General features: G+C 49.5%; 3 protein-coding genes across 6 annotated transcripts in view; all 3 read left to right on the top strand.

The window, feature by feature from the left end:
• The window catches only part of SYS1 (SYS1 golgi trafficking protein), a 31242-nt gene extending 29047 nt beyond the window's left edge, over positions 1 to 2195 (top strand). Inside the window, exon 4 of the mRNA XM_027078213.1 lies at positions 2093 to 2195. Coding sequence (XP_026934014.1) covers position 2093 — 1 coding nt within the window. The 3' untranslated portion in view covers positions 2094 to 2195. The remainder of the gene's footprint in view (positions 1 to 2092) is intronic.
• Positions 2196 to 3730: 1535 nt separating this feature from the next.
• On the top strand, positions 3731 to 8559 carry DBNDD2 (dysbindin domain containing 2). Of its 3 annotated transcripts, none has more exons than XM_027078216.1 (4): positions 3731 to 3820; positions 6053 to 6199; positions 6392 to 6529; positions 7888 to 8559. In XM_027078216.1, exons 2-4 carry the CDS (start codon positions 6061 to 6063, stop codon positions 8091 to 8093), a joined length of 483 nt encoding a protein of 160 aa, XP_026934017.1. In that variant the 5' UTR covers positions 3731 to 3820; positions 6053 to 6060; the 3' UTR covers positions 8094 to 8559. The 3 variants fall into 3 exon arrangements, with proteins under 3 accessions (XP_026934017.1, XP_026934018.1, XP_026934016.1); XM_027078217.1 differs by lacking the exon at positions 3731 to 3820 and adding an exon at positions 4067 to 4390; XM_027078215.1 differs by lacking the exon at positions 3731 to 3820 and adding an exon at positions 4443 to 5909.
• Positions 8560 to 14238: 5679 nt separating this feature from the next.
• Positions 14239 to 25988, top strand: PIGT (phosphatidylinositol glycan anchor biosynthesis class T). 2 transcript variants are annotated; one of them, XM_027078210.1, is made up of 12 exons: positions 14239 to 14506; positions 15059 to 15236; positions 16903 to 17030; positions 17333 to 17433; positions 17588 to 17674; positions 18202 to 18289; positions 18379 to 18476; positions 18580 to 18745; positions 19421 to 19621; positions 24291 to 24456; positions 24573 to 24656; positions 25316 to 25988. In XM_027078210.1, exons 1-12 carry the CDS (start codon positions 14320 to 14322, stop codon positions 25566 to 25568), a joined length of 1737 nt encoding a protein of 578 aa, XP_026934011.1. In that variant the 5' UTR covers positions 14239 to 14319; the 3' UTR covers positions 25569 to 25988. The 2 variants fall into 2 exon arrangements, with proteins under 2 accessions (XP_026934011.1, XP_026934010.1); XM_027078209.1 differs by having other exon boundaries at positions 14298 to 14506; positions 18580 to 18835.
• Positions 25989 to 27270: the final 1282 nt, after the last annotated feature.

Genomic DNA, 27270 nt, shown 5'->3' with positions numbered 1-27270 from the left:
ATGCGGGCTTCAGTAGTTGTGGCAAGCAGGCTTCAGTAGTTGTGGCTCGCAGGCTCAGTAGTTGTGGCACACGGGCTTAGTTGCTCCACGGCATGTGGTATCTTCCGGGACCAGGGCTCAAACCTGTGTCCCCTGCATTGGCAGGCAGATTCCTAACCACTGTGCCACCAGGGAAGCCCAGTTATCTTTTAAGATGATTAAAAAACAAAAGTCTCATATTTACCTTTATTCCATCCATTTCTGGAGATCTTCATTTCTTTATGTAGGTCCAGGTTTTTCTCTGGTATCATATTCTTTCTGCCTTGAGAACTTCTACCATTTTTTGTAATGCTGATCTGCTGGTAATGAATTTTCTGTTTCTGATCATCTGAAAAGAATTATTATATCACCTTCATGTTTGAGAGAGTTTCTTGCTGAGTATAGAATTGCAAGTTGACAGTCTTTTTTTCTTCCAGCATTTTAAAGATATCATTCTATTATCTTCTAGTCATATAATTTCTTCTCGAATGAGAAATCTGCTGTAATTCTTATCTTTGTTCCTCTGTAGGTACTCTGTCGTTTTCCTCTTGATGCCTTCAAGATTTTCTCTTTGTCTTGGGTTTTCAGCAGTTTGAATATGATAGATCATATTGTGTGTGTGTGTGTTTGTCTGTTGGTATTTAATGGTTTTTTTTTTTTGATTCTATGATTTTCTTCGCTCTGTGGTTCTTTCATTATTTTTGGAAAATTGTTGACCATTATTTCTACAAATGTGTGTGTGTGTGTGTGTGTGTGTATGTGTGTGTGTGTTCCTATCTCTATCTCTTCTCTTTCTGGGATTCAAATTATGCACATGTTAGCTTTGGATCTTCTGGGGGTTTTGTTCTGTTTTGTTTCACTCTTCTTTTTCTCTTTCTGTTTCAGTTTGGGTAGTCTCTGTTGACCTATCTTCAAGTTCACTGATTCTTTCCTCAGCTGTGTTGAGTTTACTGATGAGGCTGTCAAAGGCATTCTTCATCTCTGTTACAGGTTTTTAAAATTTCTAGCATTTTCCATATGACTCCTTTTTATAGTCCCCATCTCTCTGCTAAAACTCCCCTTCTGTTTATGCATGTTGTCCATATTTTCCAACAGAGCCTTTCACATATTGTTATAGTTGTTTTAAATTTTCTGGCAGGTAACTCCAGAGAGTTATCTGGTTCTGTTGATTGCTTTGTCTCTTGACAATAGGGTTTTTTTTTGTTTGTTTGTTTTTCTTAAACTGCTTTTGATGTGCGTGTTATAATTTTTGATTCCTGGACATAATGTGTAGAACAGTAGAGGCTGAGGTCAATATGATTTTTGCCTGGAAATTGTCATATCTCTTCTCTTCTTAGGCCATTAGTGTTGAGAATTGAGCCAGTCTTGTCAGGAGTTGAACAAAGTTTGGTTTTGTTGTTTCTATGATTACTTTTAGTGTCTGTGACTCCCAAGGATTCTATACTCTCATGCTAGCCACACCTGGCCTTTAGCAATAAAAAGTGTAGCTGAACTCTCCTTACCTGTTTGCACGGAAACCTTGCCTTCCTCCTACTTCAGAGGTGTGCCGTGCCTACATCCTATTTCTTCTTGGAGGTGCCTGTCCTTCTTTGGAATTCAGGTTAATTGGTTGCTCTGCAGCCTTAGCTCACTGCTGGGTTTGACGAAAGTAATACTTTTATAATTACCTAACAGTTTAAAAAAATTATTAGTGTGGTAATGATGCTCTTCCCAGCTTTGGCATCCTAGATGGAACCCAGAAGTCTAAGCCATCTACTTTTTCACTGATCCTTTCAACTCCTTTTGCCATCCACCCTTGGGTCTGCTGCCTGGGCCTCTCTCTTGGCTAATACCCTTCCAGCTTAGCCCTGTGAATTATTTCTAACTTGGATGCTTTTTCCTCTTCCACCCTTGTATGTGGCAAATATCTGGCAAAGGGACAGAGAGGTTCCTGATCTGTCACCATCTTGGGGACGGCTCAAAATAATCCATGCAGTTCTGTTCCCAGGGATAGGCCTGAAAAGGGGGGAGGTGACTTTGGGAGCTGAGCTCTCATCCACTGTACTTTTGACTTGGCCTCATTCCTCTGTGCTAGAAAACGGGACCAAGTATCTACTCCATCCATTAATGAGGAATAAGAATCAGACTGAGCAAAACATTTCTCGGAAGATGAAAGCTGCAACGGGATAAAAGCGGAGCAGGCTGGGAGCCATGGTTATAAGCACAGTCTCTGGAAGCAGCCTACTTGGGTTTGAATTTCCGCTCCATCACTTAGTTGCTGTAAGGCCTTGGACGAGTTCCTTCACCTCTCTATATCTCAGTCTCTGTATCTGTAAAATGGAAGTAAAAATAGTATTTACCTCACAGGATTATTAAGAGGATTAAAAGAGTTAATACATGCAAAGCACTTAGAACAGTGACAGGCACATAATAAGCTCTGTAGAAGGTTAGAGCCTACTTCCTATAATTTCAGAAATTCATGGAAGAAAGCAGTTTCCTCCCTTTCTCAGAATCGATTACAGTCAAAACAACTAGTGTTTATTGTTTACTGAGCATCTCCAGAGTGCCCAAGTCCTGTACTAAGCATTTTATATGAATTATCTCATAGGAGGTGGGGATTAATTATTCCTACCTAATAGGCAAAGAAATCAAGGATCAGAGAAATTGTTTACACAGCTGGCTAGACACCAGAGCTAGGTTTCCCACCCAAGGAATTCAGGTCCAAAGCCCACATCCTTAACCTATAAGATAGATATTCTCTTACTTAAAACTGCTAGGAGACTCCCAGGCCTGTGCTCCTAACCACTGCACTTTTTGCCTCCCACAAACTGGTTTCCTTGCTTGTAAAATAATGGGAAAGCTGCTTGCTGTACTTATCTCACAGGATTGTTTAGGGATCTCAGTAACAATAGAAGAGGCAGAGCTTTAGGTATTTGTACTGAGTGCTGGTCTCCTGACAGGGAAGCCTGAATATGTCCGGACTTTTCACACCTCTGTCCCTTTGTACATGCCCTTCCCCCTCTTCTCTGCTTGTTGAACTCATTTCTTTAAGACTCAGCTCAGAGGTCAGCACCCGGATTTCATTCTAACAAAGGAGGGATTTAAGCAGGGGGTGGCACATCGGACCTGCGTTTTTGAAATGACTGCTGTGGGGTTCCATGGTTAGCACTCTCGATTCTACAGTGACGACTAACTGCTGTGGGGATGGAGCGCCGCAGGACCAGAGTACAAGAAAACCAGAGAGAAGGTTTCCGTAGGAGCCAAGGGAGAGATGGTGGTGGAAACGGAGAGAAGCGGCGGATTGAAAAGATATTTAGGAAAGAGAATCGACAGTTAATGGAGATGTGTTTTAATGTGGGCATTGAAAGACAGGGAGATGCCAAGGATGACTCCTAGTTTCTGGCTTGCTCGTGGATGTTTGTTGAATGAATGATCGAGTGACCCCACGGCAGAAGCATCTCCGACAGACGCCCCCCTACCCTGCCACCCCGCCGTTTCTGGAGCTACGTACGGGCACAGGGTGGAAGGGAGGAGGAGGAAAATAAGCACAGTGCCTCGATCCAGGAGACTTGTGGCCCTGGTCTGAGCCAGGAGGCACTGCGAGAGGGGCAAGCGTTTCCCCTCTGGGCCCACAGTTTCCGCTTCGCTCCTCCACCCCCGCCAGGCGGGACGCGCAGCGTCCCTCTTGGCACCCCGGAGGAGTTGGCTTCCCGCCGGCGTCCACCCCCCACCCCGCCCCGTCCCCGCGCCCACCCCGCCCAGTGCGCTGGAAGGCTGGACGGCGGCCCTGCCCATCCCGGAGCCGGGAACCGGGGGCTGCGGGGTGAGTCCCAGGGTAAGGGGGCCTCCGCCACAGTGCACCTGCCCTGATGGGCGGCAGCGAGTCCCCAGTCCCTCTGACCCTGCATACGCCTTCTCGAGGGGTGTGCGTCTAAGCGTGCCGAACGTGGCCGAGGGTGCTGGGGAGTCCGGGTGCCGGCGCGTGGAGCTTGCGTCGGGGCTGCCCGGGAGTCGGGGAGCAGCCGGGAGCAGGGGCTGAGAGCCCGCGTATGGGAGCGCGCGGAGCCGGGCGGAGCGCCGAGGGGCCCGACGGGTCGCGGGGAGGAGGGATGCGTGCCGGGAACTTTTTGCCCGCCCTGGAACTGCGAACGATCGCGCCCGCAGGGGCTCCTTGCGGCCGCCGGGCGACCGGCAGAAGCGTGTGTGCCCGCCGCCGCCCCTCCCCCACTTCCGCCTCCCGCCGCTTCCTCGTTCCCGGCTCCCAGGGCCAGTCCGTCCCGGGGGAGACCCGGAGGCGCAGCCCCACCCCGGCCAGCGCTGCCCGGTACCACGCCCCCACCGCCGTCGCGCCGCAGCGGACAGCCTGAGTCAGCGGGGGCTCTGGGCGCGGCAGGTAGGGGCTCCGCTGGGCGGGCGCAGGTGCAGCGGGAGGCCGGGGGGGAGCGCGAGCGGAACGGCCGGGGGACCCCTCCGCCTTCCCCCCCTTCCCCCGCGGTCGCGGCGTGTCCCCTTTTAGGGAATTCTTTCGCTCTCGCTGACTCCAGTGCGGGTGGGGCAGCACGAAGAGGGAGCGCTCCATTCCACTGGCCGGGCCCCTGGCCGCCTCCGGCCACCCAAATCTCTACAGCTCTCTCCACCCCTCTCCCCTGCACCTTCAGTTATGTAAACACCCCCCTTCCTCTCCCCAGCGCTTAGCTCCGCACCTACCCAGGGGGCAGCCCCTCCAGTTTCCTGAGGTTGATGGGGTGAGGGGGAAAGAGAGGGGGCGTCCCGGAGCCCGTGGTCCCCTCCAGTTCCCCGACCCCCGACCCTCTTTGTCGCCCTTCCCCGCCCCCAGACAGCCCCAGAGGCCCTGGGTATTTTTAGTATTGTGACCTGGGCGGCAGCGCTAAGAGCCTTTCCCAGGAATCGGCGTCAGCGCCTCCCTCCTCCGCTCCCAGCCCCGGCCACATGGTCTCCCCACACTTCCTTGGCCCTGCCTGGCCCACTTGGGTTTGGGTCTCTCGCGGCCCACCCCAGCGCCGGTGGAGCCGGCCAGGGTCTCAGATATGCCGAGTCCAGATGAGGTGGGGAAGGCAGTAGGCGGAGGATGATGATCTGGTCCTCAAGCTTGATACTCCCTTGCCTCCGGTGATGGGCTCAGGAACGGAATGGAGCGAATCCGAGTGAATGGCGTTCTGGAAAGCTCTCGGCACTGGGGGCCGGAAGGCCTGGTCTGAATTGCACCCTTCCGATTGCTACTCGATGCCTAGTGGGGAGAGCAGACATTGAGATGTGTCAGAGGAGAGGAGCTCAAAGAAAGAGCTGTGGGGGGCAGCGAAGAGATGGTGTCCTGTAAATAGCACGGGGACCAGAGCTTTCCGTTTTGCAGAGCACCTTCACCGCCTGTGTCTTGTGCTGGAGGCAGGTAGGAGGATGATGCCATTTTCAGATGCGGAGACTGAGGCTGGAAAGCTGACTTCCTTAGGGGCAGAGCCAAGCCTAGAAGTCTGTGATTAAAGAGCAGGGTTTGGAGGGGATGCTGGTGGTGGTGGTGGTGTGTGTGTGTGTGTGTGTGTGTGTGTGTGTGTGTGTAGAGAGAGAGGGAGAGTAGGGGAGGGGGTACTTTAGCTTTCGTCTGGGTTTTGAAGAATGGCCAGGAACCAGAGCTGCAGCCTGGAGGAAGGGACCTTCCTCTCTGTCCTCTTCCCCAGCCTTCTGAGGAGAGGCTGGGTCCATTGAGCGGAAGACGTGCCTCCCCCATTTGAGCTGAACCAGCCCTTCCAACCCCTCTCCGAAGGGCATGATGCTGAGACTTGGCCATTGACCGCGTTCCCTGAATACAGAGGAGCCTCTTTTGCTGTGCCTGGAACTGGCATCCCCTTTGTGGAGCTAGGGTCAGCCCCGCCTCTGCGTGAGACTTGAAGTTTGTGGTAATGGACTTTGTTTTAGGAAAGGGGAGGAGGTAGTCAAGTCGAGAGGCTCCAGTGCTGGGATGCTGGCTGCAGGGGGGCTCCCCAAGCCCAGGCCCCCACGGAATCCCCTCTCAACTTCATAGCTGTACTTGCTCTTCCAGGAGCTGACATGGACCCAAATCCGCGGGCAGCCCTGGAGCGCCAGCAGCTCCGCCTTCGGGAGCGGCAGAAATTCTTTGAGGACATTTTACAGCCTGAGACAGAGTTTGTCTTCCCCCTGTCCCACTTGCATCTCGAGTCACACAGACGTAAGTTCTGAATCCTGGGGAGAGGGACTAGGGTGGGGCAGGGAGGAAGTCCTATAGGTCCTGAATCTTGGTACCTCCCCCCTGGTTTTCTTGGCCCCCTAAACGTCTTATCTCCAGACCTGACATATGTCTCTGACCATCCTGTCAGTTCTGGCCTGGCTCCTCCTGACTTGCCCCCTTCTTGATCTGCAGCCCCCATAGGTAGTATCTCATCCATGGAGGTGAATGTGGACACACTTGAGCAAGTAGAACTTATCGACCTGGGGGATCAGGACGGAGCTGACGTGTTCTTGCCTTGCGAAGATCCTCCACCGACCCCGCAGACATCTGGTATGCCCCTTTACTTCGGGCACTTGGGCACCGGTTAGCCAGAGCCGGATGTCAGGGCTCTGAAGTGAGGTTGCAAGGCTGGACTGGGGAAGTGTGCATGTAGGGGCTGGGAGTGGGCATTTCCACCCATGAAACAGCTGTCTGTTCTGATTTTAGGGAAGTTGACCTTGAGGGAAGCTGGGTTACAGATTCCTAATCCAAAACTCTAGGAAGGCCCAACCCCCTCAGCCTTTGTCAATTTTATATTTGTGAAATTAATGTAGTTAATTAACATAATTAAAATAACATAAAAATATGATTTTTATATTAGACAACTTAAGCAGTTTTAGTCATCTTAATATTTATTTTGCACTTTATTAGGTTTCTAATACTGTGCTAAGCTATTTTACATATATTATCTCAGTCCTTTCAATGTCCTATGAGGGCAGGTGGGATTATTCCCATCTTGTAAAGAAGGACATTAGAGGGACTTCCCTGGTGGTCCAGTGGTCAAGACTCCAAGCTTCCAATGCAAGGGGCGTGGGTTCGATCCCTGGTCAGGAAACTAAGTTCCCACATGGCATGCGGCCAAAAAAAAAATATATATATATATATATATATATATATATATATATAAAAGAGGGACATCAGACTCAGAGATATTGTTGTCACATAGCCAGAAAGTAGAGAAGCTGGATTCGAACCAGAGCTATCTGACTCCAAAGCCCACATCCTTAACCTATAAGATAGATATTCTCTTACTTAAAACTGCTATTGGGCTTCCCTGGTGGCGCAGTGGTTGAGAGTCCGCCTGCCGATGCAGGGGACGCCGGTTTGTGCCCCAGTCCGGGAAGATCCCACATGTTGCAGAGCGGCTGGGCCCATGAGCCATGGCCGCTGAGCCTGCGCGTCCAGAGCCTGTGCTCCGCGACAGGAGAGGCCACAGCAGGGAGAGGCCCGCGTACCGCAAACAAAACAAAAACAAAATAAAAAAGAAAACCTGCTATTTATTGGTGGTCTATGTGCCAGACAGTTTATGAGCATTCTCAGATTTCATCCTCAAAACCCTCTGGAATGTCGGGGTCCCTTTTTTACAGAGGAGGGGCAGAGTCCTTGAGAGGGAAAGTAAGTGACTTGCCCAAAACTACTCAGTAGCAAGGAAGTGACGTAGGTAGAATTTGAACTCTTGACTTGATTGACCAGACTCTAGATCCCAGATGTGGTGTGGTGAAGTGGAAGGAACTGGGAGTCAGGAGCCTGGCCGGGTGACTGGTCAAGTCCCTGCTCCCCTCTGGGCCTCAGTGTCTCCTGGCCAGAGCGCCTCTAAGAGTCCTCTGAAGCCCTGTTCGTGGCCCTGACGGGCTCTTCTCTCTGGGCAGGGGTGGACGACCGTCCCGAGGAGCCGAGCCTGCCAATGCCCATGGCAGACAGGACCACATCCCGCACTTTCTCCTCGTCCTCTGACTCCTCCACCAATCCGCACAGCCCGGATGTCAGTGATGGCGGAGCAGACACGCCCTTGGCACAGTCTGACGAGGAGGAGGATGGGGGAGATGGCGGGGCAGAGCCTGGAGCCTGCAGCTAGCAGTGGGCCCACACCTACAGACTGATTGAGCTGCCTATTCTCCACTTGAGACCGCAGGCCCAGCCAGAGCGCTTCGGAGAAGACCAGACTCTTTACCTGCAGTAGGCACCAGAGGGGGGAAAGGACGGTGGGTGGTGTACCTTTCTGGGAATTAACCCGCTCCTGCTTGACTGCTAACCTTTCCCTGCTGCAACCTCCCTGCCAGGTTTTGGCTTACTCCTGAGGTAGGGCCTGCAAGTGAGGAGATGGAAGACGAGATAGGACAAGATGCCACTGCTTTTCTTAGCACTCTTCCCTCCTCCAATCTATCCTGCAGTCTCCTGATAGCGTCTCCTAAACCAGTGTCTCTAAATGGATGTGAACTCCTTAACACTCCCAGTGAGATGGTACTCCAGCCATCCTGCTTCCTTACATCCTTTTCGGAACAGGGCACGGTATGAATAATAAACAGATAATAATATGCCAACCATTCCATTTCATCTGTTCACATTGTACAGATATCAAACCCAATACATTTCTTTAGCTCTCTGACCAATACCATATTCCCATGACTCATTTACTCCATGTATTCAAGAAGTCGTTATTTGGAATTAGCTGCAGATTTGGAATACAGTTTTGAACAAGACAGGCTGCCTGCCTTCATGGAGGAGAAAATCAAGTCAGCACCACAATTCACAGCGTAATAAGTAGCATGCCGAGGAACTGTTCTGTTACCGGAAAATGGTAACAACTCCCTTAACCTGGCTTTTATGGTCGTTGAAGAGGTGACTTTTAAGCTGGGTTGCAGAGGCTGAGGAGGAGTTAGCCAGGTGGGGCTGTAACCCAGGCAGAAAGAGCAGCTTGGAAAGACTTTAAATGGAGAGAAAAGTCCCGAGGAACTGACAAACATTCAGCTTGACTGAATTGTTGAATTTGAGCAGATGAAGGGAGAGGCAAGATTGACAAAGGTCAGGTCATGAAACGCTTTGAAGCCTGTATCAAGTTTCAGTTTGCTGGTAAAATATCAGTGACTTAAGGTATAAACCTGGTTTCCTCATGTAAAGGAAGTCCAAAGCACAGGGCGATGTGGTCGCTCCACAGTTATTGGACACCAGGGTCCTTCTGGGCTCTTTTTGTGCAGCCATCTAAGGCCCATGGCTGGAATTCTCATTGACACCTCGTGGCTGAAATGGCTGTTGAGGCCCCAGCCACCATGTCTCTGAAGCTGGTGGAAAGAAGGAGAAGAGATTAAGGATGGGCAAAAAAGGCCCGGCCTGCTGCCGAGTCCCATCTCGACAAGCATTTCTGGAAGTTCTAACCAATAGCGTCCACTTACATCTCATTGGCCAGAACTTGGTAACCTGAGGGATGTTTCATTTACAGATGTTTTATAGACTTAGGGACACAACATTATCTAGAAGAAAGGAAATTCTGGCGTTTGGAAAGACAATAACCCTTCAAGTTTCAATTACCAATGCGTCTGATTCCTATACTTCCTGTCAGACCTCTCAGAAGCACCCTGGCTACTGCAGAGGCTGGGGTAGTCCTTTGGTAGGACACCCTGCAGTCTTGATAAAATCAGGGTTATGTTACTGAGAAACAAGGGGACAGCAGTCATTGGGTAGATAACTAGCAGTTTACACGTTACGACTTTGAACTTTATTGGGAGTAATGAAGGATTACAAGTGGTTGATGTTGCTTCCTAAAAAGATAATTCTGGCTGCAGTGTAGAGAACATACTGGAAGAGGACAGGCTCCAGACAGACGTAACACAGTAATCCAGGCAAGAGACAACGGTGGCCTAGAAGATAGTGGTGATGATTAGCTTAACTGGGTTGAGGCAGGGTATGAGCAAATAAATGACATTCATTCAATAAATATTAAATGTCAGTGTTAACATGTGTAAGACACTGAGCTTGGCCTTGGGAATGTGGTAGTGGCACAAAAAAAGAAAAAAAAAAAGACCCCATCCTGCTCTTATGGAGTTCAGGGTCTATTGGGGACCCAAATGTAAAACTGCAACCAGGACTAGTGCTAGGAAGGAGTTAATAGCCTATTAAGAGAGGTCAAGAGGTGTTTGCCTGGAGGAAGTGGTTTTGAGCTGAGATCTGAAAGTGGAGTAGGAGTAGTTTAGGAGGAGAATGGGTGCAAGGACTCCTGGTAGAGATGTACTGATTGGAGGGGACCAGAATGGATGCCTGGAAGCCAGGAGATGATTGTAGCCATCTAGGTAAAAATGGAATAGCGTGGAGGTGGGGCGGCTGTAGAAAAGTGGAAGGAATGGAGAGATATTGGGGAGGCAAATTTCAAACTATTTTCATAGGTAGGTGTGAGAGAGGAAGGGCTCAGGGGTGCCACCCTTGCTTCTGCCCTGTGCTGCAGGGTAATTTGGAGGGTTCTTCATCCAGATGGGGAGTTTAGGAGAGCACTAGGTTTGGGGAAGAGGCCATAAATTGGGTTTTGGACATGTTGAGTTCGAGTTGCTTTTGAGACCAAGAGGACATTTTGAGTAGGCACTTGGACGCATGAGAGTGGAATGTAGATCAGAGGATTGGGCTGGAAAATCAGTAGGTGACTTATCAGTACGTAGGAGGTAAGTTTAGGTATGGGTGCAAGTGAGCTTGCCCAGGGAGAGACTGGAATAAAAGGAGGGTTATAGGACCTAGCCTTAAGGAACATCAAGTCATTTTTCATATTAGAAAAACTAAATCATTCCACCTCCCTTCATACATCAAACCATCCATGGAGTCAGTGACCTTCGGCCTAAATCGCAAAGCTCTTTGTACCATCCAGGCTGAGTGACAGGGGTGCAGTCTTCCCAATAGCCCCATTTTGCTTCCACCCCTGTAGGAGGCCATTGTAAGTGACAGTTCTTAAGTGCTTTTCCTAGCGCTACTGAAAAACTTGTGGGAGTTCTGTGTTCCTTTTGTCTAAAAGTGTCTGTGTCCAAGTTGAGATCATCCACTGTGCTGGGCCAGGGCCCGGCCTCATGTTAAATTTTGTGGTTTTTCTGGGTTGCCGATGACTTTGCTGCACACAGAAGACATGGTCTCCGCCCTCTTGTTCTTTGTCCTCTTGTCCCTTCCTTTGGAGTAGCGAGGCTCAGCCTCCGGTCTGACTGCGGCTGAGCCTTCTCCTGGGGTGCACCCCATAATATCCACAGGTCAGCTCTGAGGGCTTCTCAGCTCCTGGGATCTCCCCATTCTCCTCCAAGGTGAATGATGGGAAGCTAGCCTAGCTTGGTTGCTGTCAGCATGTCAACAACCCCAGGCACACAATGCTAAGATCTGTGGGGTCTGGGGCAGGGAGCCTGTCCAGGGAGAGGGATCGGCAGCCCTCTGGAGAGGTGGAATTGTTTGTGAGCCTACGGGGAGCCTCCAGTTCAGCTGCTATGAGCCCCAGCCCCGCCTGGGAAAATCTAGGGTCAGCTGAGACCCCAGGACCACTTCCTGTTTGGACAATGACCTCTTCTTCTGCCAAACCACAGGGGCTTGGCTGGCCTTCAGAGCCAGAGCCAGCATCTCCAGCTGACTGTTTTATTTGAGGCCACACAGGGCCCTTGGAGATGGGGGATGATTTGGCTCCAACTCCGAGGCAAGCAGCCCAGCTATCAGTCTCCAAGCCACAGTGTGGTGTCTTCTGTCCATTGCATAGACTTGTCATAGACTCTTGAGAGGAGGGAAGAAGACAGACTCCTCCTGTAGAATCCTGTGCTGTGGAGGAAATAGGAGGGACCACATCTCAGGGGAAGATTCCCAGGACGGCTCACACTGTAGTAGTCCCCAGGGGTGCACAGAACTTGATACTGTGAACAGTATGGCGGTGTGGGGACAACATGGAACGGTGTTATGATATTTTCTTGTTTGTTCATTCAAATATTACTGAGCCCCCACTATGTGCTAGCCTCCTTGCTTATGCAACAGAAACACTAAGGTGGCCAAGAGCTCTTCCAGGAAGAGACATGGCTACAGATAATGGAACTATAATGTGGGCTGTAGCACACTAGAGAGGGAGAAGGCAGGTCTTCTCTGGGGGTGGCTGGGTCTTGAGTGATGGGGACAGGCAATTTCAAAAGGAAACAAAGCATAGAAGTACAAGGTAATCATAATCATAACAGCAACTCCCTTAAAAAATTTGTTTTTGAAGTTGATAGTGTGGACTCGAGTTCTGGCTCCATCACTCACTGTGATCTTAGGCAATTATCTCAGTTTCTGTACTCAGTTTACTCATCTGTAAGATGGAGATAATAGTGCCTGCCTCATAGAGCTCTTGGAGTAAAGGTTAGTTGAGGCTATTAAGCACTTACTACATTCCAGATTCTACATGTACCTGATTTCTGATCCTTACAACAACCCTGAAAGCAGGTTTATCTGTTTTACAGAGCAGGAAGAGTGGCACTCAGGTTGCTCATGCTCATATGGATTAAAGGCTGGTGTGGGGATTTGAACCCACGTCTGTCTGACATCTAAGCTCGTGGCCTTCCTTCTATTCCATGTCTAGTGGGGCAGGAACACTGGATGTAAGTAGAATGAGAGCATAATGAGACAAAGACGTCTTTTTGACACTTCCTCTCCAGTTGGTCAGGGGTATATCTAGGCAGACCCGGCAGACACCAAATCTCTGGTTCTTCAGAGCCAGATGGTTGTCAGTTTTACCAAAAGACTCTACAAAATCCTTCATGAATGTGTACCCCATTGGGCAGGTGGAAAAACCAAAGCAGGAATTGCTTGGAACTCCTACAACTCAAGTCAGCACAAAAGGGGAGAGGTGGAAAAAGATTTTAACAGATCTTTCGCAAAAAAGATATGAATGGCCAAGAAGCACATGAAAAGCTGTTCAACATCACTAGGTACCACGGAAATGCAAATTAAAACCACAATGAGATACTACTACAAACACGCCCACGTGGCAAAAACGAAAAAGCCCCGCAAATTAAATGTTCACCAGGATGTGGAGCAATGGGGACTCTCATACATTGTTGGTACAAGTATGAAATGACATGTTTTGGAGAAAGATCTAGCAGTTTCTTGTAAAATTAAACATATACCTATTCTTTGACCACTCCTAAATATTTACCTAAAAGAAATGTAAGCATATGCCTACAAAGAAACTTGTATAGCAGCCTAGCTCATAAGAACTAAAAACTTGAAAGAGCTCAGGTGTACATGGACAGGAGAGCAGATAAACTATGGTATATTCAGACAATGTATGACTACTACACAGAAATGACACACACTGCTGATACATGCAAGAACATGAATGATTCTCCAAAACATTCTTCCCATGAAAGAAGCCTTTTACAAAAAAAGTACACATACTATATGATGATTTCATCTATACGAAGCTCTAGAACAGATTAATCCATTTTCTGGAGAAAAATCAGAACAGTGGTTGCATCTGGAAGGCAGGGGTCACAGACATTGCCTGGCAAGGGGCATTAGCCAACTTTCAGGGATTTTCCAAACATATCTTGAAGAGTTACACAGGTGTATCCATTTGTTGAACTCAATGAATGTGCACCTCAGAGTTGAGCATTTCATTGTTTGTAAATTTTACACCAAAAGAAAAATGTAAACAGCTATGGAACTCTAGTTAATGATATGCATGCTGAACCATTTAAGGGGAAGTGTCCTTATGTCTGAAATTTCTTTGAAATGCATCAAAACATAAGATGAATTGGGGGAGATAGAAGCTGATATGTGATAAAACAAGTGCAGTAACATGTTAATAGTGGAATCTGGGTGATGCGGATACAGATGTTCATTTTAACAGGTATTCATCCTTTCAACTTTGTTGTATGTTTGAAATTTTTCATAATAAAAGGGTGAGTTATTTGAGGGTTTTGCAGTAAAGTTCTTGGCTAGGCTTAGGACAGGGCAAATAGAGACACGAAGCTCAGGGAGACAGTAGCCTGGCAGTGTGACCTTGCAAAAGTAATAATTTTTCAGTCTGTTTCTTCAACTATCACGGAGGCACAATGGCGGTCGGTATTATTAAGAACTTTGTCGTGGGGAAAGGGGGGGTCCTCAATCCAGGTCCCAGCCACGCCACGTGCCCACTGCCCTTCGTGCCCTATCAGCGCCCCTTTACACCCAGCAGCCCTTCAAAGGCCTATCCTGGCAGTCGCTGTCGTAGCCGCACCCCGGCTTCCGGGACGGCACCGGAAGTCGCTTCTCAAACGCTCTTCCTATTGGAAGCCGGCCTTTCGCGGGGGCGGGGCCATTGGGAGGCGGAAACAGCCGCAGCTATGGCGGCGGCAGCGCCGCTTTCTCTGCTGGTGCTGCTGCTTCTCGGGCCGGGCGTCTGGGGCCAGACGGAGCCCCCACGCGACAGCCTGCGGGAGGAGCTCGTCATCACCCCGCTGCCTTCTGGGGACGTAGCCGCCACATTCCAGTTCCGCACGCGCTGGGATTCGGAGCTGCAGCGGGAAGAAGGTGAGAAGAGGACACTGACGGGAGAAAGATATCTGTGGCACCTGCTGGGAGTGGGGTGGAGGCTAGCCTTGGGGGCGAGGACTGATCCTTGGGTGAGGTTCTGGTCCCTGGGCTTGGGGCCTGACACAGATGGTCCTTGTAGAAGGATGGGATAGTTTTTGAAGCATCCCGTTATACCAGTGAAGAAACTGAGCCCCGGAGAGGAGCAGTGACTCTTCCTGACTTCTAGTCCAGTGCTCTCTCCGCAGCTCCAGGCTGCCACTCTAAACATTTAGTTAAAACCCTCTGTTGACAACACTGATGATGATGCTATTGACGGTTACGGTTTATCGTGGGTGCTGGGCACGGTGATAAGTTCTGTGAATGGTTACAAGGAAGAAATTGGAGATATAGAGAGGTAAGGCACCTGTCCAAGATCACATCGCTTGTAAGTGACTGAGTCTGGTCAGGAATCTAGATTCCTCTGACCCCAGAACTGGGGTGTATTGTCTCTTTGGGGTGGCTGAGAACCCTCCCTCCAGGATCATCACTCACCTGCACCTCCTTCTCCAGTATCTCATTATAGGCTCTTCCCCAAAGCACTGGGGCAGTTGATCTCCAAGTATTCTCTACGGGAGCTGCACCTGTCCTTAACCCAAGGCTTCTGGAGGACTCGATACTGGGGGACACCCTTCTTGCAGGCCCCATCAGGTGCAGAGCTGTGGGCCTGGTTCCAAGACACCGTCACTGAGTGAGTGCCCACCTTGAGGCCTGTGGCAGGCTGTGCTGGGAACATGGCAGGGCAGGTGGTGTCCTCCTGCTACTGCCCCTGGGGGCAGCAGTTCCATGGGGGTAAATATGGCGTTGGAAGTAAGAAATATTATGACGTAGTGGCATTCTTGGCTGAATATACTTCCTTCCCCTAATACTTCCAGACCTGAGGTAGCGAATGTGTATATCTACAGATGTAGATAACAAATATGTGAAGCTTACTTAGATGTAAGGCAGTAGGAAGCTGTGGCAAACTGGACAGCGTTTTAAAAGACATTCATTCACATAATAATAACAAAATGCCACAAGGGCCAAACAAAGTATATGTGGGCTAGAATTGGCCTATAAGACACCAGATCTCTGTGTTAGAAAAATTGCTTTTATTTGCGGGGCGGAGGGAGGTGGTTAGGTACTGTGGTTGGACCACAGTATCCTCTTAATCCAACTGTGGGAAATCAGTAGCACGTGTATGATTAAAAAAAAAAAATTGGAGTCAGAATAGGGAGTGATGAGGCCTGTGGCAGAGCTTGGGAGGACAGCTGCTACTCAATCCTATGGATTGTTGCCACGTGGGAATAGGGGCCTAGGGTCGTCAGATACTCTCATTTTTAACAAGTTACCAGCAATCTGGATTTTAATGTGAAAATTGGCAAGTTTAAGTATCAGCAAGTAATTAAAAAATTTAAGAAATGCCACATGGGTTAATGTTGTGCACATCAAATGAAACATGGCTATGGTTTTGGGTAGAGCTTTCAGGCTTCCAGTTTGCAATCTTTATTTGAGGCCTAAGGATTGGAGCAATTGGAAAGCTCTGAACAGAGGACTATTGAAAACCCCCAGGACAGCTCTCAGGTGATGTCAAATGAGGAGCAAACCCCACAGTAGCCAAGGCTTCCTCTCTTGTCTGAACCCTGGCTTCTTTGCCTTTTGTCCCATCTGCTCTGCTGTCACTGTCTCCCCTCATAATTACCTATAATATGGAGGTGATGTTCAGAATTCTAGTTTTATTCTGTTATTAGTATAAAGAGCAAATCTGTTTTGGTATTTCTCTAAGAAAAAAGTCTAATTTAATTTGATGTTTCTGTGGGGTCCTAGAATGCTTGTTTTCCCTTGCTCAGTGAGCCTCTGTAGATGTAAGACTTCCCAACCCTGAGCGTAGAACCAGGACTCACCCAGGGTTTTCACAGGGAAGTATGTCGTTTTGCCCAGCTGAGCACACCTCAGGTTGGATCAGTGAGCTGATCTCAGCCTCTGGCGTGTGGGGCGTTTTGCATAGCATTGTGGGAGGTACGTGGGTGACCCAGACTTGCTCCCTGTCCTCAGGTTGCTCACAGCCTAGTTGAGGAGAAAAGATGCTTAGGACGAGATGCTGTTGCCACCCAGCCATTTCCCAGGAGGACCCTGGTGAGAGGCTCGGATGGTCAGAACTGCAGCAGCCCAGGAGGAGGCTGTGGTTGAGGAGGGCGGCAAGGCTTCCTGGAGGAGGGAACCTCTTCGAAGGGGAGCAGAGAGGAGTTAGGAGGGCATTACTAGGCGGGAGGAGGAACCACCCAAGCAGAGGCCTCTGGGGTTGCAGGGGTGTCCAGAGGGGAGTGAGGAAGCAGACGCAGCCCTGGGACAGTGAGTGGGTTTGTGTCTCCGTTTAGTGTGGATAAGTCCTGGAAGGAGCTCAGTAACGTCCTCTCGGGGATCTTCTGCGCCTCTCTCAACTTCATTGACTCCACCAACACAGTCACGCCCAGCGCCTCCTTCAAACCCCTGGGGCTGGCCAATGGTGAGACAGCCTCCACGGCCCCTTCCTTCTTCCTGTTCCTCCTACCCAAGCCTTTGCCTCCTTTCCCCTCTGCTTCCTTCTTCCTCAGCGGGGCCAGGTCATAAATCCCCTGGGTGTGCAGGCCCCAGAGGAAGGTTTCCCAAGACTCTGCTGTCTCCGCATTGCCTTCTCCCAAAGGGAGGAGGGTGTCCTCCCCGCTTCCCCCTGAGCTGACACTGTTAGGGCGGTGGTACTAGAGAGTATGTGTGGGTCCTGAGGAGGGGCGCCCCGAGAGCCTCCCCAGACAGGCTTCCATCTCTCAGGCACAGATCACTCCTTCCTGCGCTATGCGGTGCTGCCTCGGGAGGTCGTCTGCACTGAGAACCTCACCCCGTGGAAGAAGCTCTTGCCCTGCAGTTCCAAGGTGAGGCCAGAGGGGCCTCAATGTAGGTGGGAGCCCCAGAGAGTGGATGGAGTCGGCAGATGCCCCCTCACTGCCTGACAGATAACCTCGGCCCCATGCCCGGGTGCCCTGCCGTGTGGGACACTGACGTTTTCTCTCTTGCCACCTCCTCCAGGCAGGCCTCTCTGTGCTGCTGAAGGCTGATCGCCTGTTTCACACGAGCTACCACTCCCAGGCAGTGCATATCCGCCCTGTTTGCAGAGTAAGTCACGGGGAACAGGCGATGGGGGCCATCCAGGGGCTCTGAGAGAAGGTGCAGGTAAAGCACATAGCCCAGTGTCTACCGAGGGCTGAGCCAGTAGTCAGTGGGAGATGTGATGATGATGAGTCAGGGCACTGGCCACGCACCAAGGAAACCGAGTGGTTGCCTGGCAAGCATTCACTCAGTCTCCGTCGTGGTTAAGAGTGATAGCCATGTGGGTGCAGCTGCTAGCTCAGCCACTCACCAGCTGACTTGACCTTGAGTGAGTCATTTTAGTTCCCTGGTTTTCTCATCTGTCAAATGAGAATAATAGTAGTATCAGTTCCTCTGGTTGTCGGCGATGGTTCATCCCAGTGATGCGCGTTAAGCTGCCGGCACGAGGGCAAGTGCTCGGTAGTGGGTGGTAGCAAACTGATGGATGGGGAGGTACAGGATGGACAAGGGACTGAGTCCGGGTAGTAGTCCCTGGGGCTGTGCGGCTGGGGGAGTGGCAGGTCCTCACTGCTGCCTTCTGGCCCTCATGGTAGGATGCACGCTGTGCCAGCATCTCCTGGGAGCTGAGGCAGACCCTGTCCGTTGTATTTGATGCCTTCGTCACGGGGCAGGGGAAGCAAGGTAAGCTGCCCACCCACTGCCAGCCCCACCCCATCTACGTGGAGCAGGCCTAGTCCCGCCCCTGCTCAACCCCTCTCTCTGCTCCTCAGACTGGTCCCTCTTTCGGATGTTCTCCCGAACCCTCACAGAGCCCTGCCCCCTGGCTTCGGAGAGCCGAGTCTATGTGGACGTCACCAACTATAGCCAGGTACTAAGACTAAGGCCTCCAGCCACACACATCGCCCCCCCCCCAGCCCCCAAGACCAGCCTGCCCCTCCGCTCGCTTCTCAGCCCTGCCGTTGTGTCCCCAGGACAATGAGACATTGGAGGTGTACCCGGCCCCGCTCACCACGTACCAGGACGTCGTCCTGGGCACCCGGAAGACCTATGCCGTCTACGACCTGCTGGACACGGCCGTGATCAACAGCTCGCGCAGCCTCAACCTCCAGCTCAAGTGGAAGAGACCCCCAGGGAATGGTGGGTGGGAGGTGGGCAGCCGCAGCCCCCATAGGCTACAGAGGGTTCAGCTCGTGGGGGAGACTCACAGTCCTGCCTCTTCACCGCGAGGTAACAGGCTTGTGTTTAGACCCAGAACTCTTGAGTCAGACGTCCTGATTCTAACTCCACCTCTTCTAAGCTCTGTGCCCTTGGCAGGTTCCTAACCTTACTGCCTCGTCTTGAAAGCGGGGACAGTAATACCTAGCGGATCAGGTGAGGTAATTAATGGAAAACATGGAGGTCAATCATGCATTCATTCATTCAGTCAACAAAATTTTTTTTGAAGACAGAAGTACCCTGCTTTCGAGCAACATTAACATCTGATAGTTGAAGCAGGCATCAAACAATTGTGATTATGTTCAGTGTTACCAAGGAAAAATGTGAAATATCGTGAGGAGCACTTGGTTTGGGGGCACAGAGCTCGGCCTGTATAAGTACTTAGTAAATATTAGTAATTCTGTTATCATTGCTGTGGGTTGGGGAAGCCAGGGATGGTTCCAGAATGCAGGTTTCCCAGTTATGATGGCAAAGCATTACCCCCTCCCCTCCCTGGCTTTGAGACTCTGAACCTGGCCCAGGCAGTGAAGGTGGGGAATGATGCTTTTTTTTTTTTTTTTTAAAGGAGTGGTTAACTGTTGACTTTTCTCTGAACAGAGGCCCCACCCACGCCTTTCCTGTACGCCCAGCGGTACGTGAGCGGCTACGGGCTGCATAACGGGGAGCTGAGCACGCTGCTGTATAACACCCACCCGTACCGGGCCTTCCCCGTGCTGTTGCTGGACACTGTGCCCTGGTACCTGCGGCTGTACGTGCACACCCTCACCATCACCTCCAAGGGCAAGGAGAACAAACCAAGTAAGTGCCGAGTCCCGACCCAGCCCCCCACCTCCCCTCCAGGTCCCCCAAAGCCTCAGTTCTCAGCGTCATTCCGGAAGTGCCTCGGCAGTCTACACAGGCATCACGAGTTAGGAATAGTTTGAGAAATGGAAAGGGTAACCTCACCAATGCCAGATCTGGAAGTATTTATAAAGCCAAAAGAGTTAAACCACGTAGTTCTGGTGACTCTTAATAGGACTTGATAAGGGCAGGAGTTTCCATATCTTTTTCATTTGCTTCCTGGTGCTCTGGGCACATGTTTTTGTTTTCTGATGATTCATAGGCTCTTTCAGGTGGAGAATGGGTTAGCAAGAAAAACAGAGTACTGGAAACAAAGAAGATAACAGCTGGAATAGATGGTTTTGCTTCCTCGGGTGGGGTAAAGAGGTGTGATTTTTAAAATTTGTTTTTATTTTCTATTATTTTTCTAAGGAAGAGTTAATATTTACTGAGTGCTTTCTAAGAGATGCCAGGCATAGCACAAAAGCACTTGTTTTCGTTTGGAGTGGAGGGAGACTAGTAATACAGAAGACGACTTCCTAGGAAGAGGTTACAGCACATCCCAAACAGCTAGACTTACAATCTTCTCTAAACCCCTCTGTTGTTTACCATATTTTCAAGCCTGTGGTTAATAGTTTTACTTATTTTCAGCTCCACTATCTGTACCACCTTCAAAATCTCTACTTCGAACATCCTACCAATGTATTTTGTAGGATTTTCGGGGTTTTTTTGTTTCTTTTGTTTTTTTAACCGTTCGCTCTGGAAAATTTCAAACGCATACCCAAATGGAATAGTGTAATGAACCCCCCATGTACCCATTATCCAGCCTCAGCGGTCTCCAGCTTCATATACTATTTTTTGTTTGTTGTTGTTGTTGATGTCTTTCTTCCAGTTTTATTGAGATATAATTGACATATAGCACATTATAAGTTCAAGGTGTTCAGCATACTTATTTAACTTACATCTATCATGAAATGATGACCACAGTAAGTTTAGTGAACACCCACCATCTTGTACAGATACAGAATTAAAGAAATAGAAAAAAAATTGTTTTTTCCTTGTGATGAGGACTCTTAGGATTTACTCATAACAGCTTTCATACATAATGCACAACAGTGCCTATTATATTTACCACGTGGTACATGACATCCCTAATTCTTTTTTTTTTTTCCTAATTCTTATCTTAGAACTCGAAGATTGTGCCTTTTGACTGCCTTCATCCAATTCCCCTTCCCCCTACCCCTCACCTCTAGTAACCACAAATCTGATCTCTTTTTCTATGAGTTCGTTTATTTCTTTATTTTTTTAATTTATTTATTTATTTGGCTGCAGTGGGTCTTAGTTGCGGCACGCGGGATCTTTGTTGCCGTGTGCGGGATCTTCATTGCGGCATGCAGGACCTTTAGTTGCGGCATGTGGGGTCTAGTTCCCTGACCAGGGATGGAACCCGGGCCCCCTGCATTGGGAGCGCGGAGCCTTAGCCACTGGACCACCAGGGAAGTCCCCTTTTTTGTTTATTTTTGAAGTATAATTGACCTATAACACTATGTTAGTTCCTGGTGCATAACATAGTGATTTAGTGTTTCTGTACATTTCAAAATCGCCGTCATGATAAGTCTAGTTACCATCTGTCACCATACAAATATTATACGTAGTTATTGACTATATTCCCCACACTGTGCATTTCATACCTATGATTCATTTATTTTGCAACTGAAAATTTGTACCTCTTACCCTCCCTCACCTATTTCTCTCCTCGCCCCCCACCCCCCCAGCCTCTGGCAACCACCTGTTTGTTCTCTGTATCTCTGACTGTTTCTGTTTGGTTATGTTCGTTCATTTGTTTTTATTTTTTAGAGTCCACATATAAGTGATATCATACAGTATTTGTCTGATTTATCTCACTTAGTGTAAGATCCTCTAGGTCCTTCCACGTTGTTGCAAATGTCGAGATTTCCTTCTTTTTTATGGCTAATATTCCATTGTTTATATGTACCACATCTTCTTTATCCATTTGTCTATCGATGGGCACGTATGTTGTTTCCATATCTTGACTATTGTGAATAATGTTTCAGTAAACGTTGGGGTGCATATATCTTTTTGAATTAATGTTTTCATTTTCTTCAGATAAATACCCATGAGTGGAATTGCTGGATTGTATGGTCGTTCTATTTTTAATTTTTTGAGGACTCTCCCTGCTGTTTTCCATAGTGGCTACACCAATTTACGTTCCCAGTGCAGTGCACTGGGGTTCCCTTTTCTCCACATACTCACCAACACTTGTCATTTGTTGTCGTTTTTTTTTTTTTTTTTTTTTTTTTGTCTGCATTGGGTCTTTGTGGCTGCACACGGGCTTTTCTCTAGTTGTGGTAAGTGGGGGCTACTCTTCATTGCAGTGCGCGGGCTTCTCATTGCGGTGGCTTCTCTTGTTGCGGAGCATGGGCTCTAGGCACATGGGCTTCAGTAGCTGTGGCTCACGGGCTCAGTAGTTGTGGCTTGTGGTCTCAGTTGTTGTGGGTCACAGGCTTCAGCAGTTGTGGCACCTGGGCTCAGTAGTTGTGGCTCGTGGGCTCTAGAGCACAGGCTCAGTAGTTGTGGTGCATGGGCTTAGTCGTTCCACAGCACGTGGGATCTTCCCAGACCAGGGCTCGAACCCATGTCCCCTGCATTGGCAGGTGGATTCTTAACGACTGTGCCACCAGGGAAGTCCCTGTTTGCTGTCTTTTTGATGACAGCCATTCTGACAGGTGTGAGGTGATAATCTCATTGTGGTTTTGATTTGCATCTCCCTGATGATCAGTGATGTTGAACATTTTTTTGTGTGCCTGTTGGCCATCTGTATGCCTTCTTTGGAAAAATGTCTGTTCAGGTCCTCTGCCCAGTTTGTAATTTTGGGGTTTTTTTTTATGTTGAGTTGTATGTGTTCTTTGTATAGTTTGCATATTAACCCTGTATCGGATATATCATTTGCAAATACCTTTCCCATTCAGTAGGCTGTCTTTTCATTTTGTTGATAGTTTCCTTTGCTGTGCAAAAGCTTTTTAATTTAATGTAACCTCATTTGTTTATTTTTGCTTTTGTTTTCCTTGCCCGAGGAGACATACCCCCCAAAATATTGCCAGGTCAAAGAGCATACTGCCTATGTTTTCTTCTAGAAGTTTTATCATTTCAGGTTTTACATTTAAGTCTTTAATCCATTTTGAGGGGTTTTTTTGTATATGGTGTGAGAAAGTAGTCCAGTTTGATTCTTTTGCATGTAGCTATCTAGTTTTACCAATACCATTTATTGAAGGGGCTGTCTTTTCCTCATTGTATATCCTTGCCTCCTTTGTCATAGATTAATTGCCCATATAAGTGTGGGTTCATTTCTGAGCTCTCTATTCTGTTCCACAGCTTCCCGTCATTTTTGTTTCATCTCTCCCTTTATTTATTTATTTTTTGGTTTGGTTATGTTTCTGCTGGAGTATCTTAAATTCTAGACATTGTATCAATTCACCTTTAAATACTAAAGTACACAAATATATAATCTATCATTGTCACTCCTGCTTCCCCAGTGTTCTTGAAAATAATTTTATAGTTGGTTTGTTTGAATTGGACCAAAGTAACCTCGTCACATTACATTTGCTTGATATGCTCTTAACTTTCTCTCTCTCTCTTTTTTAAGGTAATAGACTTTTAGGTTTTAGGTTTATAGAGAAGTTGAGCAGAAAGTACAGGGCTCCCGTATACACTCCCCCTCACCCCCATTTCCCTTGTTATTCACGTCTTGATTAGTGTGGTACTCTTAAATCTCCTTTAACCTATAAAACAGTTCCCAGGCTTTTTTTTTTTTTTTTAATTTATTTGTTGGCAAAACTGGGTCATTTGTTGTATAGGATGTTCTGCATTCTGGATTTGCCCATGTTTAGCATGTTCCTGTCCCTTGTGTATTCTTGAGTATCAGTGGTTAGATTTAGAAATTTGATTAGATTCAGGTCTTATATTTTTGGCAAGAAAACTTCCCAGGTGGTTCTGTGGACTGCCTTTCGCATCACGTGAGGCACCTGATGTCTGGTGGCCCAGTTTTCATGATGTGAAGATGGATTAGGTTGAACACGTCCTGGGATGGCAGCTGCCCTGGAAACACCTTTTCCCTTTTCTGCGATCCTCCTCCCTCCTGTGAGCCTGCCTGGCTTCTGTGATCCAAAGCCCTCCTTCTGGGCACCCCGATCCAGGCCCCAAGGCCTTGATAGGTAGGGATGAGAGGTGCAGGTAGTCTGAGCCCAGGAAAGAGCTGTGGGTGGGATTTCCCTGGTGGCGCAGTGGTTAAGAATCCACCTGCCAATGCAGGGGACACAGGTTTGAGCCCTGGTCCGGGAAGATCCCACATGCCGCGGAGCAGCTAAGCCCGTGCGCCACAACTACTGAGCCTGCGCTGTAGAGCCCACGAGCCACAACTACTGAAGCCCACGCGCCTAGAGCCCGTGCTCCACAACAAGAGAAGCCACCTCAATGAGAAAGCCACGCACCGCAATGAAGACTAGCCCCCGCTCGCTGCAACTAGAGAAAGCCTGCGCACAGCAACATAGACCCAATGCAGCCATAACTAACTAACTAACTAACTAACTAACAAAAAAAGAGCTATGGGTGGCCCCTACCTCTCCCCCAGGTTACATCCACTACCAGCCTGCCCAGGACCGGATGCAGCCCCACCTCCTGGAGATGCTGATTCAGCTACCGGCCAGCTCGGTCACCAAGGTCTCCATCCAGTTTGAGCGGGCGCTGCTTAAGTGGACCGAGTACACCCCGGACCCCAACCACGGCTTCTACGTCAGGTGGGCTCCCCCGACCTGCTGCCCCCACCCTCCTGACCCACCCTCTCTGCCACTTACCCTTGATGGAGGAGCTGTGAGGAACACGGCTCACAGAATATCTGTCTGCTTCTCTGCAGCCCATCTGTCCTCAGTGCCCTCGTGCCCAGCGAGGTGGCCGCCCAACCCGTGGACTGGGAAGAGAGTCCCCTCTTCAGCACCCTGTAAGTGTGACCTCAGCCGTGACACCAGCACAGAGGATCAGGTTCCTGCGGGCTGGGCTGGGGCTACATGCTGCCTCTTCCAAAGTAATGAGTAGGTTCCCTCAGTCCTAATTAAAACCCTAGTGGTCTCTAATATTTGTACAGCTTTTATGGAATGTTCCTAAAGAGCTTCTAGGAGAATCAATAGGTGAGAAGCGCAGTATGTATAGCCCAAGTTTACTCATTATTTCCCTTAACAAATATTTAATTGAGCGCTTATCAGATGCCAGGTACTTCAGAGAGCACCATGTGTACCACAGTAAACAAAACAGACTCGCCCCTGCCCTTCCTGTGCTCAGTCTAGAGGGGAGCTGCTAGGTCACTGGGGAGTAGTCTGGTGGGTCATTCAGGAAGGCTGCTTTGAGGAGATGGCCTTTAGGCTGAGACCAGAAGGCTAAGGAAAAGGCAGCCAAGTGGAGGCAGGGCCCCTTCCCTCTCCCTCAGCACCGGAGCTGCTCTCCTGTGATCAGATTTCTGTGTTGAGCTTTAAAAGGCTTTGAGGCTAAGAAGGCTTTGAAAACCCTTACTGCCAAGACTGGCCCAGTGCGGTCCGAGGAGGGGGTGGCGAGACGGCGCGGGTAGCAGCCGGTCCAGCCTCACCTCTCCCTCCCAACCCCCAGCTTCCCAGCCTCCGACAGCTCCAGCTACTTCGTGCGGCTCTACACGGAGCCACTGCTGGTGAGCCTGCCCACGCCGGACTTCAGCATGCCCTACAACGTCATCTGCCTCACGTGCACAGTGGTGGCCGTGTGCTACGGCTCCTTCTACAACCTCCTCACCCGAACCTTCCAGATTGAGGAGCCCAGCAAGGGCGGCCTGGCCAGGCGGCTGGCCAACCTCATCCGGCGCGCCCGAGGCGTCCCCCCGCTCTGAGGCGCGCCCTCCTCACCGCTGGGCTGCTGCTTCTCTCCGAGGTGGGTGGTGACGGACCCCCAGGGCTGCTTCTGCCGCGTGCCCTCCCCCGAGGCAGTTTTTGAACCAAGCTGACCCCTGGATTGGGCCAGGGCCTCAAGTGGCGCTATCAGGACAGTAGCCACTAGCCAGATGTGTGTTTGAATTGAAATTAATTGAAATTGAAAGTGTACTTCCTCAGCCGTACTAGCCCCATTTCAAGTGCTCGGTAACCAAAAGTAATCAGCAGCTGCAGTACTGGGCAGCGAGGACAGATGTTTCCATCACTGCAGAAAGTTCTGTTATACGGTGGCCTGGATAATAGGATGTGCTGAGGAATTCGTATCGTGCAGTAGGTGGAGTTCACTGGGTGTGGAATAAAAAGTGCCTATTTCCTTGGTTCTTTGCCTCCTGTCCCTGAAGCCTGGGAAGAGCTGGGGACTAGGGCGTGTTTGCTGGGTGCCTGAACAGGACCTCCTACCCCATCCCCTCCTCCCCACCAAAGAAACAACCAACCAACCAAATAAAATTCCCCTACCTCCTCCCACCCCTGCCAGAAATTCCTTCCCGTCTCCTGCTTCCCTCCCCGCCCACCATGTCTGACTGTAATTCCCAGAACTCCCTGGGTTTGGCTGGGAGTGTTTTACATCAACATTTCCATGACCATGAAAATGAATCATCCTGCGCCTTTTAGGAGCCCTGAGAACCAGTCCCCATCACCAAGGGTAGGGCTGGAGTGACGGAAGAACTCTGTGTGGTGGTTTTCCAACCAGACTGTGTATTAGAATCATCTGGGGCTCTTGTGAAATAGTGCAGATTCCTGGGGTCCAGACCCTGTGAATTCAGTCGTTCTGGGTGTAGCCTAGACTTCGAGTTTTTATGTTTTTATCAGGCTCCTCTGGAGCTTCTGTTGCAGGTGGTTCTTAGACCACCCACAGGCTTTGAAGCCCACCCCTGCCTACCTCTCCTGGTTGTATAACCCTGGATTCCTATAAAACAAGTCCTTAGGCAGATGTCTGCCCTGCCCCCATCGTCTGTCTCTTCTTCTTACACACTTGGCATCAACTGTATAAGCTACTTGTGGTCTGCCCCTCCCTCCCCCAGTTCTCCCATCATAGTGGTTTGGTGGATTGCCCATCAAACAGAATGCCCTGCTCCACCAACCACATGCCCCCCTCAACTGCTAGGTTCACTCTGACTTACAAAACCAGGTGAGATGTTCCTTCCTCCAGGAATTCTTCCCTGGTACACTGAGCTGCTGTGTGCCCCTCCCCTCCTTGGACTTAGCTTTCATGTTCCTTATCACCCTGGCTGTTACTGTCCTTTAACTTCCATTAGACTAGGAGCTTCCTGGAGGCACAGGGGCTGTCCTCCATCTGGACCTGACTGCACTCAGGACAAGTTGTAAGTGCTGTCAACAGACGTAAATGTATGAATGGGTGTGGGCTATTCTGGCTTGGGGTCTGGGGTCTAGAGGTAGGGATGGGTAGGGTGAGGGGCTTTCTAGAAACCCCACAAGTATGAGTGCAGTCTTTAACACAGTAGGATTGGTCATGTCTGTACAGCTAACATAGATGGGGCTGTTCAGGTTACCTCTGAAGGTTTTCCAAGAGCCTCTAGAACATACAGACGACGTGTGTGTGTGTGTGTGTGTGTGTGTGTGTGTGTGTGTGTGTGTGTGTGT

This window comes from Aethalodelphis obliquidens, unplaced genomic scaffold (genome assembly GCF_003676395.1).
Source record: "Aethalodelphis obliquidens isolate GAN/ISIS:26980383/991018 unplaced genomic scaffold, ASM367639v1 scaffold42, whole genome shotgun sequence".
Taxonomy (NCBI): Eukaryota; Metazoa; Chordata; class Mammalia; order Artiodactyla; family Delphinidae; genus Aethalodelphis; species Aethalodelphis obliquidens.
This window is presented reverse-complemented; position numbering and strand designations above follow the sequence as displayed.